This window comes from Hemibagrus wyckioides, linkage group LG06 (genome assembly GCF_019097595.1).
Source record: "Hemibagrus wyckioides isolate EC202008001 linkage group LG06, SWU_Hwy_1.0, whole genome shotgun sequence".
Taxonomy (NCBI): Eukaryota; Metazoa; Chordata; class Actinopteri; order Siluriformes; family Bagridae; genus Hemibagrus; species Hemibagrus wyckioides.
The window spans coordinates 20,694,496-20,710,206 of record NC_080715.1 but is presented as its reverse complement, the minus strand read 5'-3'; the positions used below and the strand labels follow the sequence as shown (position 1 = coordinate 20,710,206).

The following is a 15,711-nucleotide window of genomic DNA, read 5'->3' as shown; positions in this document are numbered from 1 at the left end:
ACTATAGAAACTACTCTGTAGGCATTTTGAACATATTCTTTATGTATCATGGATTTTCAGAAGGTTTATAGCTTTGACATTAACTTGAAAACAAAGTTATATGTTACAAATACAGTAACTTATTTATACAAAGTCATCTAAAACACTGTACATACTTCTTTATTGTATAGATAAAATAATATTCTTTATCCATTGTATTGAAGAAAATCTAATGTGCAGCTTTAAAATGGATGTACATCAATAAAGTAAGCTGTACTTACCAGTACATAATTGTTTACCCTATATGTTAAGGTGTTAGGATTCTGTGCCAATGACTATAAAATTGACTTTGACAAACATGAGAAAAAGAAACGACTACATCCTTCAGGTCTAGGTTTTTATTTATCAATTTTTCAAACTTGTGTTGTACTGCCATATTGTTTTTGTAGAGAACCTTCCATGATATATTATTTATTATATTTACAATATTTATTCAGTCTTTTTCTGAATAATGATTAATGATTGATCATTAAAATAAAATATTATGTGCTTTCAGAGGCCTGTAGATCACATCATTTAATTTAATTTAAATTCTTTTAATTTTTTTGTCTTCTTTATATCTTTGGGCATTATTGTTGGATATCCTCCAAAATAAACCACTGAATGGACAACAACAATATCAACGGAGTCCAAACAACGTCAAGACGCCATTTTTGAAATTTTACAATAAAATGAATTTTAGAAATTCTTACTTAGTTTGAACACTGGGTGTCGCTATCACTTAGAAACAAATAAAAAAAGTGTTTTTTTTACTTCCTTTAGCCCTCCTCCTTGTGAGCAAAAATAAATAAATAAATGGGGTTTCAGGCGCTTTGGCAAAATGAATTTTGTTTGCCTTACTGCGTACTTTTAATCTTTCAGTAATCAGTTACTGTAATGCAGAAATGCTTTACAAATGAGAAACACAAGGGAGTGCTTTCCGGTGATATTAAGGGTAAAGCACGTCAGTAAATACAGTATTCATACCAGTGTTCAATAACTAATGTAATTTACTCTTATCTTCTTCTTCCTGACACTGATGTCACTCAAATGATGCTATAGTGCAAATGATTACAGAAAATGCAAGAACTGGCAGCCCGTCTGTCCAACAAAGTGGTTCTTCTTCTTCTTTTCCCTCTTCTTCTTATTAGTATTATTATTATGTGTGTGTGTGTTAACCAAGAAATTGTTTTTTTGTAAGAAAGTTAGCCGACTAAGCAGATATCTGTCAACAAACAGAGCAAGTAACAGGCAAAACATGTGCGTTTGACTTTTATTCAGTACCGTGTTTTTTTTTTTGTCTTTTTGTCTTCGCAAATATACTGTATATATGTGAGCAATCATTGTCTCTAATGACACTGAACAAGGCTCGACTGAGATAAATGACAACTCAGTCACTGCTGTGATTTGCGTCAATCTCCATAACAAGACTTACACCTGACTTGACAGCAAATTCTTCAGTCCAACATCACTGTTCCTGGTGAAACCATTAACTGTTGAGAAAAATATTTACTTACACAATGCAGCCAAGCCAAACATGAAATATTTAAAATCCAGCTACTGAGTTAGTCACTTATATAAAAACAAAGGCAGTGTTAGTGGTGGAATCAAGTAGGCCTATTATTTATTTATTTATTTATTTTGATTATTACAGAGAGTGTGGCCTGTGACTGCATTTGTTTTTTTCTAACAGAAGATTTTTGGATACCCCTGCCCAATACTGTCATTCAACGAAAAAAAAAAAAAAGTTACTTTGTGCTGCTAGTGAGTAATTAACACAATTTAATGCACATAACATACAATAACTATTAACAAAAAAAGAAAGAAAACACAAATATCTAACACTGTAACTAAATACAAGATTACGTACAATTGGATAGGACTTTAATACTTTTTGCATGTGTATTTTTTTTTTGTGAAGGCACTTAGTGAACCCCTACTAAGTGCACTGTTAAGGAAGGGGAATCTTGATTTATCCAAAGCTGGCTTGAGACCACGTTACCCTGGACAGCTTTTAATTCACTATAAGTAAAACATATGGCTTTCTGACTTGGATATATGCCATCTTGAGATCTTTGCATTTCATTGCAAAGAACCCATTCCAATTGTAATGCAGGCATTTGGTAATGCTGACCTAAACTTCTGTAAAGTTCACTGTAATATATCAGTGCTTTTATCTCATTAAAAATATATGTACATATTTTGATCTGCATTGGACATAAGTGTCTGTTGTGTCACATATATCTATAGTGTCATTCATACAATGTATACAAAAGGTAGAAAGATCACCAAACACAGCCTGTTAAATGTCTTTCTCAGTGTTCAACAGCTGTAATGCATTAATCCTCAAGCCATCAGGTTTAGGAATTTGCTTTCTTCTGCAAGGGCAGTTAACATAGAGCTCATATCACCGATGGCCATGTTGCTGATACCTGCTGGCACAGAGGCCAGTGTGACAGAGTTGCGTGGAGTAGTGAGTCGTGAGGAATTTTGTGAAAGACTCTGCAAGAGTCCAGGGCTCAGTGTGCCAGACATCAGGCTGGAATGATCTCCGTCATCCAACATGGTATCAAAGTCTATTTGAGCATGTTCAGTAGATTGAGTAGAGTCCACTGTGCTGGTAACCTGGTTGATTCCAGGAGATGTCATTGTAGCCATTGCAGCTTGACTGGCAGAAGGAGACATTGGGGAGTTATAGTCTCCGTTGCTGTCTAACATTTTGATCTCAACCGAATAGCACACATTGCTGTCTCCACTGGAGAGATGAGTACTTCCAGAAGGTCTCTTTGGGCTGGCCTCAGAGGTGTTAAAATCAGAGCTTGTACTGGACAGAGAATAACCAGCATGATGGGGCAAACCTGAACCTGCATGATGCCTGTTTGAAGGTTTTGGTTCAGGTGGAGGCCTAGGCTGAAAAACTCTGCTGATATTTTGATGGGTTGTTTGGGGCAATGGCATATAATTCTGCTGGTTTTCCAGGCGTGAGTAGCCAGATTTGTAATTCTGCATTTCTTGATTTTGCAGAGCCATGCTATTGCGTACTGGACCCTGGTAGCTGTTTCCTGATGAGAGATTGTGGTTGATTTCCTGTTTATAACCAGGGTGGGCCTTGGTTTGCTCATTGAGGTTCTGACAGGGGTTGACGTATGACTGTCTATAGTGCTGAATGGGGTTTGTCCGCTGAGTATTCCTCTGTGAGTAACCCTGCTGTGGAACAGCCAAATTCTGGTTGAGTGGTGCAGACTGCTGATTTGATCCAAAGCCTTGATAAGCGCCAGTGTTCTGCTTTTGCTGGACCACTGCCAAGTTGCCTCTGAGAAGCTGCTGCTTTGGAAATCTTGGTGTGTTGTCCACTGTACCTGAGCTAACTTCATTCCATTGTACAGGCATGTGATTCTTATTCACACTATCAGAGGCTGGAAAAGACTGCTGGGAACCTGGGCTGATTTGGCAGGGGGGCATTATTTGCTCTATGTGATTCATGTTAGCATCAACCAAGGCCATGCGGCGTTGCCCATACAGCTGCTGGTGTTGCTGGGAGGTCAGATTGCTTCTGAAAACCTGTGGCTGACCACCGTTGTAGGCTATACCAGTATCCTGAGATGAGCCAGCATGCTGGGACCTGAGGTATTGCACTACATCATCTGGAAGCACCATGTCCTCTTCTGTTTGGTCAGCTTCATCCATAGCCATGTTTTCCATGACAACATTCTCTGAGATGCTTGGGGGCCTCTGGTTGAAGGCATGACGATGCAAGCTGCCATCAGAAAATGTGTTGTTTTGCAGGTTAACACCACAAAGGTCACTCTGAGGCAGCCGGGAAGGGTTCATGCTGCTCATGCTGTTGTAGCGCTGAACACGAGGCAAAGAAAGAGGATCCATAGTTCGATGTACAGGGTCACTAGCTCTCCTTGGCATATTACTTGGGATTTCATGAGGCATCATACCAGGGACTCCGTAACTCATATCACTGCAGCGTCTTGAGGTAGCTACAGTCCGAGCTTGGAATAAATGAGCTGCGTTATCCTGAGAGTCATTGTAAAAAGCCATCCTAGTCCTAAGACTCATGCGATCCATATTGGGCAGGGGTGTAGGTGGTGCACCCCCAGTGGCTGCTGCATATTTCGCTTTTAAGCGATAATGCTGGGCTGGGGTGAGGCTGAGAAGGCTTGGCAAAGTCCCTCCACCACACTGGCTGGCTTCACTAGATCGGCGTGAGAGGTCAGTAGAAATAGGATCGTAAGAGTCTGCTGAGCTGATGTTGTTGTTGCGTCCCCCAAACTGTGAGGCTTCACTCGAGCGCCTGCTGGAGTAGCAAGGTGAAATGCCTGAGGATCTGCGGCTAAGTGTGTAGGCTGAGCTCACAGTGCTTGTGGTGCTATCTCGACGTTCCTTCATCTGATTCAGTACTGTCATTTCACACAAGGCTAAGTCTCCAATGCGCTGCCCTGGTGTGCCAACACTTTGAGAGCTTGTACTTGAACTTTCCAGCAGAGAACCTGAAAGGTGGAAAAGCAGAGTAATGAGGGCTTCTCTTCAGCCTTTACAGTCTTCAGTTTTTTTCAGTCTTTACATATGTCACATTTCAAATGTAATGGATTCTAGCATACTCACCGACAGCTGGTATTGGAGGCAGCTTGGTGTTTCGGACTTGAGGAGTTGAGTTTGTCCAGGAGCAGGAGTCTCTCATCGTCTTTAATTTCTCCTTCTTTATATGATCAAGATGTAGAAGAACCCCCCTGTTCTTACACAGCTGGAGACCTACTCCTGATGAAGTTCCTGGAGAACCCGTGGAATCTACCACAGGGGGATCATCTAAAGCACACAGGTCCCCCAAACTGCCTCCACTGTGCATGGCCATTTCTACTCCACTGTCATTGTTGGTGGTGCTACCTAGCGGTGACCGGTCACTGCTACACGATGACTGACCACCAGGGCTGGACTGATACATCTAAAATGGGTAGAAAATGAATAATTTTATAGCTATTTAAATTGAACTCACTTTAACCTGTAAATAATTACTCTAACAACATTCATTTAAAAAGAGAAAAAGAAAAAAAAATCTCTTCTAACAAAATGGTAATATAGCATGTATGAATAACTGCACTGCACAGTCTGTTTGCTCAAAGCTTAAAGCCTCAATGATGTAAATGAGTTCTGACCAAGTCTAAACTAGAAAGTGCTTCTTGATCACAGTGTGATGCTTTTTGTTCAGTAAACACACAGCAGTCCCAGTCTCTGAATATTAATTAGATTACTTTTATCATTGCACTACAGAGGAAACTGGCAGCTCCCCGGGCAACGAAGGAACAGAAAAGAATATGGTGAGATGAGATGAATAGTTCTATGTAAGAAACAGAAATGTGGGCTGTGTGGAAAACACAGTGTTAAAATACAGTTTAAAACATATATCTGCAGCATATAAGAGGTGGTACATGAAAAAATAGCATGCAGGAACATAAAAAAATAACTAAAGAGTTATGAGCATAATTGAGCAGAAACATGCTGAACAATTGTAGTGGATTATAAATTAATGTCTCACATTGCAGAAAAGATATATATTATACTCACCTGAGTAAAGTCTGTCCATAAGATTTAAAGCATGACAGATATTCAAGAGTCAACCCAATAAGTGTTAATAAAGCAAAAAAAGTATTTAAAAGGAAAAGCATTAGTATATATAAGAATACTGTAATTGGGTGTGCTTCTAAATATTCTACCATGGTTAAATATATATGCAGATTAGTACAGTAATGTATTAAAACAAATTAGTTTCTTACCATTGTGTTCTCAGTCTTAATGGACTTCACTTGTAGGCCATCCTCCACACCTTTGCTGGTACTGCTGGCTTCAGCTGACCCCTCTGATCCTCTCCCAGCATGCTTACTGGTGGCCTCATTATCCCCACTTCCTTTAGGTGGTTGGGGTTTTGTAGGAGCATCACCACGTTGCTTCTTGGTGACATGCGCTTCAGGACCATGAACCGTTTTCACATGCTTTCGGAGAGAGCTAGGGTCTGTGTAACGCTTAGTGCAACCTGGGATCTTGCAAACATATGGTTTCTAAGGGACCATGAGATAAAAAAGAATTAATTTTCAGTATTTTTAATGCATACAGTTATCAACCTTGCTTGTTTCTCTTGTCCTAGGAGGAAAGATGTCAGTACAAATGTCAGTAGCAGTACCTCATTTGAGTGTGTGCGGTTCTGGTGCTTGGCTCGGTCTGAAGCATTAGAGAAGGCCTTGTTGCAGCCTTCATGTTCACATACATACGGCTTTTCTCCTGTATGTGACCTCAGATGGGTTTTCAGGTTCTCTAGTCGAGAGTATGCTTTGGAACAGCCTTCAAACTAGAGAGAGGATAGTGAAGGAGTATCATCAGCATCATAATCAGAACGGATCTGACAGGTGTTTTACTATGTATACAAGTCCTCATGTTTAATGTTCTGTGTATGTGACTAAGCATACATGAACTCTTATAGCTAGGTTAAAGAATAGTCTGATTCCTAGACCCCAGGCCTTAGTATTATCCTTGTTGAACACATTTCAAACTTCAGATCTTAGGCTTAGATTCTAACAGGATCTGTGCCCACTTAAATATGCATGAAGCTTGGAATAGAAAATATTAACCAGAAGCAAAGATGATATTCTCAAATATTCTTAAAGTCAAACAGGTATGACTTGTTAGCTGAATCAGAATGAAGAAAACTAACAGGTGGTAGAGTATAAACAAATAAGTTCTACTGAAAGCTCTATTGATCAGTCAGGCTTGCTGCGCTACACTGCATTATTGTTGCACTTATTGTACTGTATTATGTTATTTTATTTGAGAGACTAAAATTGCATGTATTGACATACTGGTGGAGATATTAGAGTTCATTTTCAGTTTGCACAGAGAATCGGTAAACTTGATTCCCTGTTACTTACTGTGCATTTGTGAGGCTTCTCTCCTGTGTGCCGCCGCATATGGACTACCAGCATATACTGGGCTTTAAAAGGCTTCTGCTCTCTTGAACATTCCTCCCAACGACACACAAACTCCTTTTTCTCCCCATGGATATGGTCATTATTGATGTGCTGTAAGGAGAGAAGTGTGTTAGAGATATACTGCGCTCTTAATACACTCTGTTTCACTGCAGTGACAATGGCAATTCGCTTGTAATTCATCTTATGGTATGAAAATATCCCAGCTATCCAAGGGTCACATAACTTTCATTTCATCACATTCAAACAAAGTGTGATGGGAACTGCCCTTGTACATGGATGAGAAAGCTGAAATCCTTTCTGGTGGCAGACCTGGTCATGAAGGGTCCGGAGGGCACAGAAATCCCCAGTTTCATATTACAAAAATTACTGAACCCTTCCAAAAAGATCCAGCCTTTTAAAAACTGTTTTTACTCAAATGAACTACACTAATATAATTATAATTCATGCTGGATATTTCAAATGAAGGGATTGTAACTCTCTTTTTGAAAATTTTTTTATACAATAGCTGAGAATCTGTACAATACATTCTTTCTGTTTTTTAAACAGGGTAATGTGCATGTGGCTAGAAATACACATCCAATTTCAGGCTTATGTTCTTCATACTGAACTTAAACCATAATTTAGAGCTATGGTGAATGATTACTTGCAACAAATAAAACCAAATACCATGCCATATTTTTTCTTAAGGTGTGTAATTTAGTTTATATGGAAAGCACAGATTAAAGCCTTAAGGGCCAAAGGGGACAAGTAATGTGGGAGGAGTTGTAGAACTTCTTACTCTTGTCTCTGAACACAGTAATATGTCTCTTCTTTCGATCTTTTAATAATAATCTCGTAATTTACATTTCCAACCTGCTGCCACTACTTTCTTCTAAAATGTAATTATTGTAGGACAACAACCTGCACAACTGCTCACCTGCAACCACTTGAGTCACTGTCTTCACTTCTGTAGAGTTGTTTTGAAGTTACTGATATATATGCTGAAATATAAACATTTAAACTAGTTCAGACGTGCTCGGTTTAGGCAGTCTGGAATGGGAGGACCAGCAGAGGCCACTACTATTGACCCCTGAACCCCTGCTGAGCCACCACTTTTTGCGAGGAGCTAGCCAGGCTCAGAGTCTTTAGTCCTGGTAAAGAGTCTGACTGGCTGTGAGTGTTTCTGTCATGGTGTTGAGCACAAACTGTTAATCACGGGGGGCTTGTCTGAGGTGCCATGGCTGGGGGAGGCGCATCAGAGCTGCAGGCATGTCGACAGATTTACCGCTGGGCCTCAGGCAAGGTCAAAGTCCAGGGGGGCGAACAGAGACTGAGACCCTGAGTGTGTTTCAGTGGGTGTGTTTAAGTGTCTTGGTGAGAGGGGAAGGTTCCTGCACAACTGGTTGCACCTCTGTGTGCATCTGCATGCTCGTTAACTCCACATGTGACAGTGACAGGAAGTGAACAATTACAGGAGCATGAATTGGCTTCTTATAAAAACAGGCTGGCATTTTAAGCTATTTTAGTCCTAATTGTTAACTATTATTTCCTCTTGTAATTGTGTTTTTCAGTTATCTAATTGAGTGAGCTATAACTAAACATCTGCTAATATTAAATGATCACTTTGGGTCATTTTGACATATGTTTGAGAGCAGCAGTGTCACTTACATGCACCAACTGCTCCTGTGTGTCATATTCTTTAGAGCAGCCCTCCCAATGGCAGTTGGTCTCATACACTGCCTCAGGCTCCTGTTTGCACTCGTCCTTATCCAGCTCCTCTCTCAGTTCCACGTGATCCTGTAAAAAAAGGGTCATATACATAGTCAGGCTGGAGGACAACAAAGTGCTGATGTGTTAAGTGTTTTATAACATTGGTTGCTAGTCTGGAGCCTGTTGTACTTGCACTGGTACACTGGATGTAGAACTATGCTACTACAGGTGTTCACTGAGCACTATTGTGACTCTCTACCCTGTTTCTGGAGCCATTTTTTAGGCTACTTTCCTCTCAGAGTCTGGGAATGTTTAGAATGCTTCTAAGCTCTAATGATTCTGGTATTAAACTTAAATGGGCCAAGCCTTCTCTAATGTGGTGAGCGAGTGGAATGCTTTACTGCCACATCCAATGTTCCTGTCTGCTCACTCATTTTGTCTGATAGGGAGTCAAAACCCAATGGGTTTATTTAGTACCAAATGAAGGAAAGTTAAGGGTAACCATGTGTGATGTTAAAAGCAACCCAAACAGTTTTTTTAAGGGTGGATGCTTGTATGATGGCACCAAAACCTGTCCTGCTATATCTGTCAGCAACCAAACACATCATACCACCACACAGTCACAGCACAAAGAAAAACAAAAAAAGGAGCATCAAAAGAGTATGTGAGCCTTGTTAGATTAGTACAAACACTTTCTTGTACAGTTTACAGCACAGATACGATTTAGAAAATGGGTAGCCATTGCTAATTTTCAATTCCACTGAATACCGTGAGAATAAATAGATTAATTCATTGATGAGTTAAACCCCAAAAAAGACTAACCAGCTCTTGAATGTGTGGCCTTAATACCTGAGAGCAAGGGGAGATAGGACATGTCGCATCCACTTCTGTCTTCATCTTTGACCTCTTGGTGATCATGGGATTGACTGTACTGCTGACTGCTGGGTCTCCTCCTGCATTCTGGTGGTTCAAAGATTAGAGAAATGATGAGAAGGAACCAGAAAAAAACCCAAAAAGAGACCAAATGTAGTTATCATGATAGCAGTGCAGTTACTGGCAATAACGTGCAGATTTTAGTCTTGCAGACGTGCCATGTTAAACAACCCATCTTTCAGAAAGCGACTCACTCAGATTCTAAACAATTTAAAGTGCCCTCATAAGATTGAAGTACATTCATAAGATTATAAATTCTCTTATAACCCACAGCGGGTGAGGCTGAAGACTTTTATCTTCTGATGAATTTCTTAACACGACACACAGCGCTCTCAGAGCACAAAGTTCCTTCATGGAGAAAGAAGAAAAAGAGTGGGGGTTGGGGAATATCTTCCAAATCCCACCCAACCACTAGAGTAAAGTGTAGGCCAATGTTTTCCATAACTCAATAACTGACAGGGTTTTGTTGAAAAGCAAGGGAAATGTGTTTTTCATCAATGTGTGTGTGTGTGTGTGTGCACTTTATAGTTTTGAAAATGAAATGGAATGAAAATGGATTTAGTGGGTGTCTGGATATAAGAGTGGGTCAGTGAGTTGGAGGAAGTTTACATTCTAGGCAGTCTTAATGTTTACATGGGATTGATAGAAGAGGTGGAAGCAACACTTAGGATTTTGGACGATGAACATCATAAGGAAAGATGACAGTATATATATATATATATATATATATATATATATATATATATATATATAAATAAATATATAAATAAATATAAATATGTGTGTGTGTAAAAAAAACAAGAAAGTATATATAAGCTGTTTTTTTCAATTACTCCATGCACATGCACATGCCTGAATCACAGGAGCTCATAGATTTCCTGGTGTGTTGGTGTGAAGGTTACTGTTCTCTCATGAGCTGGCTCACCTGGTTGGCATCTGTGCTGGGGTTGCTGCTGCTGGTGCTGTGGGCTGTGGCAGTTCCGATGGGTTGCTGGCGGTTGATGAAGGAAGGAGAGGGGTGGATTAGAGGAGGTGTGTGACCAAATGCACTAAGCCCTCTGTGCTGGGATAGCAACTGCTGGTATGCCACAGGAGTGATGGTGTGGGGGAATGGAAACGACGGACTGATTGTAACAGAAAAGAGGAATTGGAATTAGGATTTTTACAAGGCAGTGTTCAGACTTATGAATGAAAAAATTACAAGCAAACATAACAGTAGGCCTTCTTGTACCTGATAGCCCCAACTGAGAGGTGCCCATAAGAGCTACTGGCATTGGAGCTGGAGCGTGAGTTATTGATGTAGGCCACTAGAGAGTTGGGCGACGTGCGGATCATGGTCTGCAGGTCGATGCTGGCGTCTGACATAGGCGAGATAGACAGTGCTCTCTTTCGGCTCAGTCTAGGTGTCAGTCTGGGGCTTGGAAATCGGGACACTGGATAGAAAAAGTGTACACTTGAACTCTTTTGAAAGCTCCCAATTCTTTTTCCTCCTTTCTTCCTCTGTCCGAGGCTATGTGCAGGACAAGGGGAGGAGGTTTGTTTCACCGCCCTTTATCATGTGCATCGCTCTCACACTATTGCACTGAATAATTAATCAGCCCAATCGTTTACAGTAATTACACTGATACTAATCTTCCGGGGCCTGCATCACTGCAGCATGCTGAATAGAGGCAATTTAACAACTTCGATTTCTGAACATAATTAAGGAGTAATGATGTTGAGAAGGGTCACAAAGTACTCCTTCTTGGTGAACCATGTTTGTTCTAGAGAAAAAACTAATTATTAAAGCTGATTGGCACGTTTTCCAGTGGTGCTATAAATAGAAAGAGTGTTATTATTAATAGCAAAATCTTTTGCTAACAAACTTTCTTAAAATATTTTCCATTTCTTATAATACCACTATGTCTGATTTTTATGATATAAGGACTTATTACTATTTACATTTCTAATGCAAATAGCAATGTTGTCTAGTAGTAATGTTTCTAGGTATTTTACAAAACAAAACTGATATTGCCAAGTTGAAACATTTTTTTGCTTAGAGTGCTTCTTAATTGACTCACTGAAACTTTTGGATTATTATGCCACTGCTGTGTGTGCATACAGTATGTGTGTTTTGTGGCTCCAGTTGTTTGGTGCTCAACAGGTGCTGTGTATTAGCCATGGAGAAAGTGGATACAGAGCAGTAGCAGAGCAACAAGCTATTAAACTCTTCAGTAGTATTCACCATACGTGATAACTATATGATTATTACTACAAATATTATAACACACAGAAAACACATCCAGTAAGATTTCAAACATATGGCTATGAACACCTGCCTCTGACTTCAATTGCTGCTGTTTAACCAGAATTTAGATATTGAGTACTCTGGTGTATTTTGCAGCATTGGAAACCATTTTTCATTTCTTCTTTGCACAAAATATTAGAGTAGTAAATAGTCTGTGACTATTAGAAAATAAAACAAGTGACAGTATGATGCATAAAAACAGATGTACCCAACATAGTGAGCTGTGAGGAGCTAGCAATGATGTGATTTTATTTTTTTCAATTTGCAAGTAAACAACAGTTTCAACAACCAAGTTTTTTTTTTCAACACAGTTTTTTTTTTTAAACAAAGTTGTTGGTTCCAAACTGTAGAGTTAGCAAAAACAACAAATGAACCACTGAGAATGCCTCCCTGCAGGTCTTTTAAATAAATATGTCAGGCATCATTTGAGTTGTGTAAGTGTGCTCAGTTGCTGGAAAGAAACAATCATAGTTGTGAAGACTGAAATCTTTTCATGCCACCAAGAGTCATGCTAACTGGAATTTGCATCCAACAGAAGAAGGAGATTTACATTGGTCTTTAATGCAAGTTTATCTTCGGTTACATTTCTGTCTTAGAGTCTAGCTGTACTGGAAGTGGTTGCTCTTTGCTTTAGTAGAAAGTAAGAGCTATGAGCAGATCTGTGTCTTGCGTGCCTAAGGTCATAGAGGTCCATATGTTCTGGGATGTGCTGTTTTTTTTTATGAGTGGCGTGGCTCTAATTTAGGGGTGTGCAGGTTCCTATGAAAGCGGTTTCCTAAAGCAGATGTGTGGTGCTGTGTGGCTTTTTGGTGCCTGGTGCGACTGAGGGTGCCCCATAGGCCCTAAGGGAACTGGGAGGGGGGCTTTTCTAATTGGGGAGCTGGTCTAATATATGGCTGTAAAATTACAGCCACTCTCTACACATTAAAAAAAAGAGGAGGCAATTATAGAAGGCATCTGCTGCACTACTTTAATTAGGATGCCTTTGTGAAGATTTAGAATAAAGTGGGTGTTAATCCTCCGTCTGGCTGTAGACTTTCATTTGTGTGACACTGGCCTCCTGCAGCTGAGCTGCAACTGGCACTGGTCAAGCACAGCGTCCTTGGCAAACAGTACCTTTTATCCAGTACCTTTTATCCATTCTTACCTTTTATCCAGTCAACAAGTTTCTGGGGCAGTTACTTTTTCAGCTTTTTTGGAGGGCTAGTTTTGGGAAAAACTGTACCTCTAAACTGTTTCATATTTGAGTCTAACCTGATATGAAATAGTATTAGTATTTTCCAACATCAAGAGAGTCAACTTTGCACAAGCGCTGCATGAACCTATGTGTTGGATACTTTCCAAGCCTGAGCATTTCTCCCCGGCCAGGACCTACATTGTCTGTTCTGTATATATGCTATGTGAGCTGTTGCACTATAGTGGTATGTGTGTGTGTGTGTGCGCGTGCATGCACACAAATACTATGTGCAAGTATACTGCTGTATTCAAAACCCCCTCGACTATGCTCAAAAAACCTCCAACATCAGGTTTCTGCCTGCAGCCGGACACCAGACGTTGGCTTTGGCAGCTGCTATTGTTATGGGAGCTCAGTTCCCTGTTGGCTCCACTGCGCAAATGAGTTCACCACAAGCCCCACTTCTTGCCTTTCAGTCTCTTCAAGTGTTCTTCTGAAAGCATCTCAATTAGAGACCCAGTTTGAGAGTGGTTTTGCTAGGGCTGGATGAGGAACGATCAGCCAACACAGTACCCTGAAAAGGCATATGGTCAGTGGATTCACTCAGCCTTTTATATATCAGCCTTTTATTTATTCATTTGTTTGTTCGTTCATTCTTCATTGATACATTCATTCATTCATTCATTCATCTGCAGGGATTGTCATCCAGCATCACTGAGTGACTCATAACACTGCATGTGCACTGGATTCAGTGTAGCTACACACAAAAAGGACTGAGGAACTTGGAGGAGAAATGGAGCAGTGTTTTTTTTTTTTGTAATGTTTGTGCTTTCTCTCTGCATGTTGTTTTGTTAGGACTCTGGTTGTAATTAACATGTTATGCACATGCTATTGGCACAAGCCACACTTGGCACTAACATGGTGCATTTAAGTGAGGCACACTTAAAGGCCATTGCTAACTTTTTTCAGCCTTTTTTTTGCAAGACCTATTGCAGCAAACCTCCATGGTGCCCAAATATTGCATAAGCGCTGCAGTAAAAAGGAAGAGCTTGTGTATCTGAGACTTTGAATAAAGACTCAACTAAGTATCAGCAACATAGTATATTCAACTGTATTGACTACTAAAACATTGTCTTTAAATTGCATTTTTAATACAATTTATCATGTACCAAGAAAATTAACCATAGCGTCATGATATATTTTTGAGCTTTTTTCACTACTGTCATTTCTAGGCATCTAACAACACATACGTATATATCCAAGAGGAAACCATAATCATAACAACATGGCAAGAAATGCCACAAAATGTTTTTGTTGTTTTGTTAAGAGTTACTGCTGTTCCACCAACATGTCCTGAGTATTTTCAGGTCATGGCCTCAGCCTTGATTGGTCATGACAGCCTAAACACTATTTTTACTGTATTTCAGCTCAGTTTGCGTGGTTCTGGACTGTTGTGATCTTAAACTTATGATAGATGTGGAGTCTGTCTGTATGAAAAAAAAGAAATAAATAATGAACATATCAGTGTTAGCATAAGCGTTAGTATCAGTGTTAGCATAGTGGCATAGAGAAAATATTGACGAACAAAAACATTTTTTTTTACTTATCTTAGATTTTACTTAGATATCACTGAGCCATACTTCTAATCCACTTGCTCCCTCAGTTCACCAATTAATAACTCATTCTAACCCACATGTGCAGTGGAAAAGGCAGGCTGTGTGAAAAATTTACAGTGTAGATCATATTGGCTCTAATGACAGTCTACAGAATTTTCCATGTGTGCATTTCTCATTTTTACAACAGTAACCATTTACAGTGAAACTCAAACCTAATCTCTCTCCTCCGTTGGCTAATAGTCAAACGCGAGTCATCGTGAAAACAGGCGCAGCACTTTGAGGTCACCAAGGCTTCACTCTTCTGGTAGGTCTGCTGAATTTATTATTGCATAAATTGATTTTTAAATATGCATATGAATTTTATCGGCTCTCCTTTCCAAGACAGACGACAAGTTGTGCAATACATATTTATCAGCCCCTTGCTCTACTGAACGAGCTCCTTTATTTGGCTGCCTGGCCGCCATGCCATTAGCTGGCACTCATGTTCAATGAGTGCCCTGTGTCTGTGGGCCAGCATGGAGAGCCCTAGACCTGTGAGTGCTGAAAGGGAGACCACATCAATCCAGTTCGTGGAGAAGGCCAAAGACATGGGTGTAGGAGGAAAAAGCCCTGCACTGTGTTGGTGTTTGCGGGTGTTTTTGTGCAAACAGTTTCACTCCACAAACCGTGGCCAGACAGCTTGGTGGAGGCCCGGGCTTGTGGCTGCAGATGCAGCTGCTCTCATGACCATCTCATTATGGTTGTGTTTGATTAGTGGACCGAAAAGTAATTGCAACTTGCAATTTGAGAATGCTGGCGTGCCATCTTGATGGAGAAGCATGATGATTCGTGAAGCACAAGCACGGAGCCAACAAGGCATAATGTAGAGAGAAAACCCACTTCCTCTGGGTGGCTATGCAGAGCAGAGCCAGTGAAAGCAACTATAAATTTGCTTAACAGTCACCTTAATCCTGACTTTAACAGATTTCCCCATCATTCACCTCTCTGCACAATATTAACCATTCATAA

At 40.1% G+C, this 15,711-nt stretch overlaps 1 protein-coding gene across 1 annotated transcript in view; it reads right to left on the bottom strand.

Moving 5' to 3' along the window:
- Positions 1-1,277: 1,277 nt before the first annotated feature.
- The window catches only part of gli2a (GLI family zinc finger 2a), a 58,053-nt gene continuing 43,619 nt past the window's right edge, over positions 1,278-15,711 (bottom strand). Inside the window, exons 6-14 of the mRNA XM_058393285.1 lie at positions 10,858-11,059; positions 10,552-10,750; positions 9,543-9,653; positions 8,652-8,780; positions 6,945-7,094; positions 6,203-6,367; positions 5,799-6,080; positions 4,633-4,969; positions 1,278-4,517 (exon numbers count right to left, since the gene is read on the bottom strand). Coding sequence (XP_058249268.1) covers positions 2,365-4,517; positions 4,633-4,969; positions 5,799-6,080; positions 6,203-6,367; positions 6,945-7,094; positions 8,652-8,780; positions 9,543-9,653; positions 10,552-10,750; positions 10,858-11,059 — 3,728 coding nt within the window. The 3' untranslated portion in view covers positions 1,278-2,364. The remainder of the gene's footprint in view (positions 4,518-4,632; positions 4,970-5,798; positions 6,081-6,202; positions 6,368-6,944; positions 7,095-8,651; positions 8,781-9,542; positions 9,654-10,551; positions 10,751-10,857; positions 11,060-15,711) is intronic.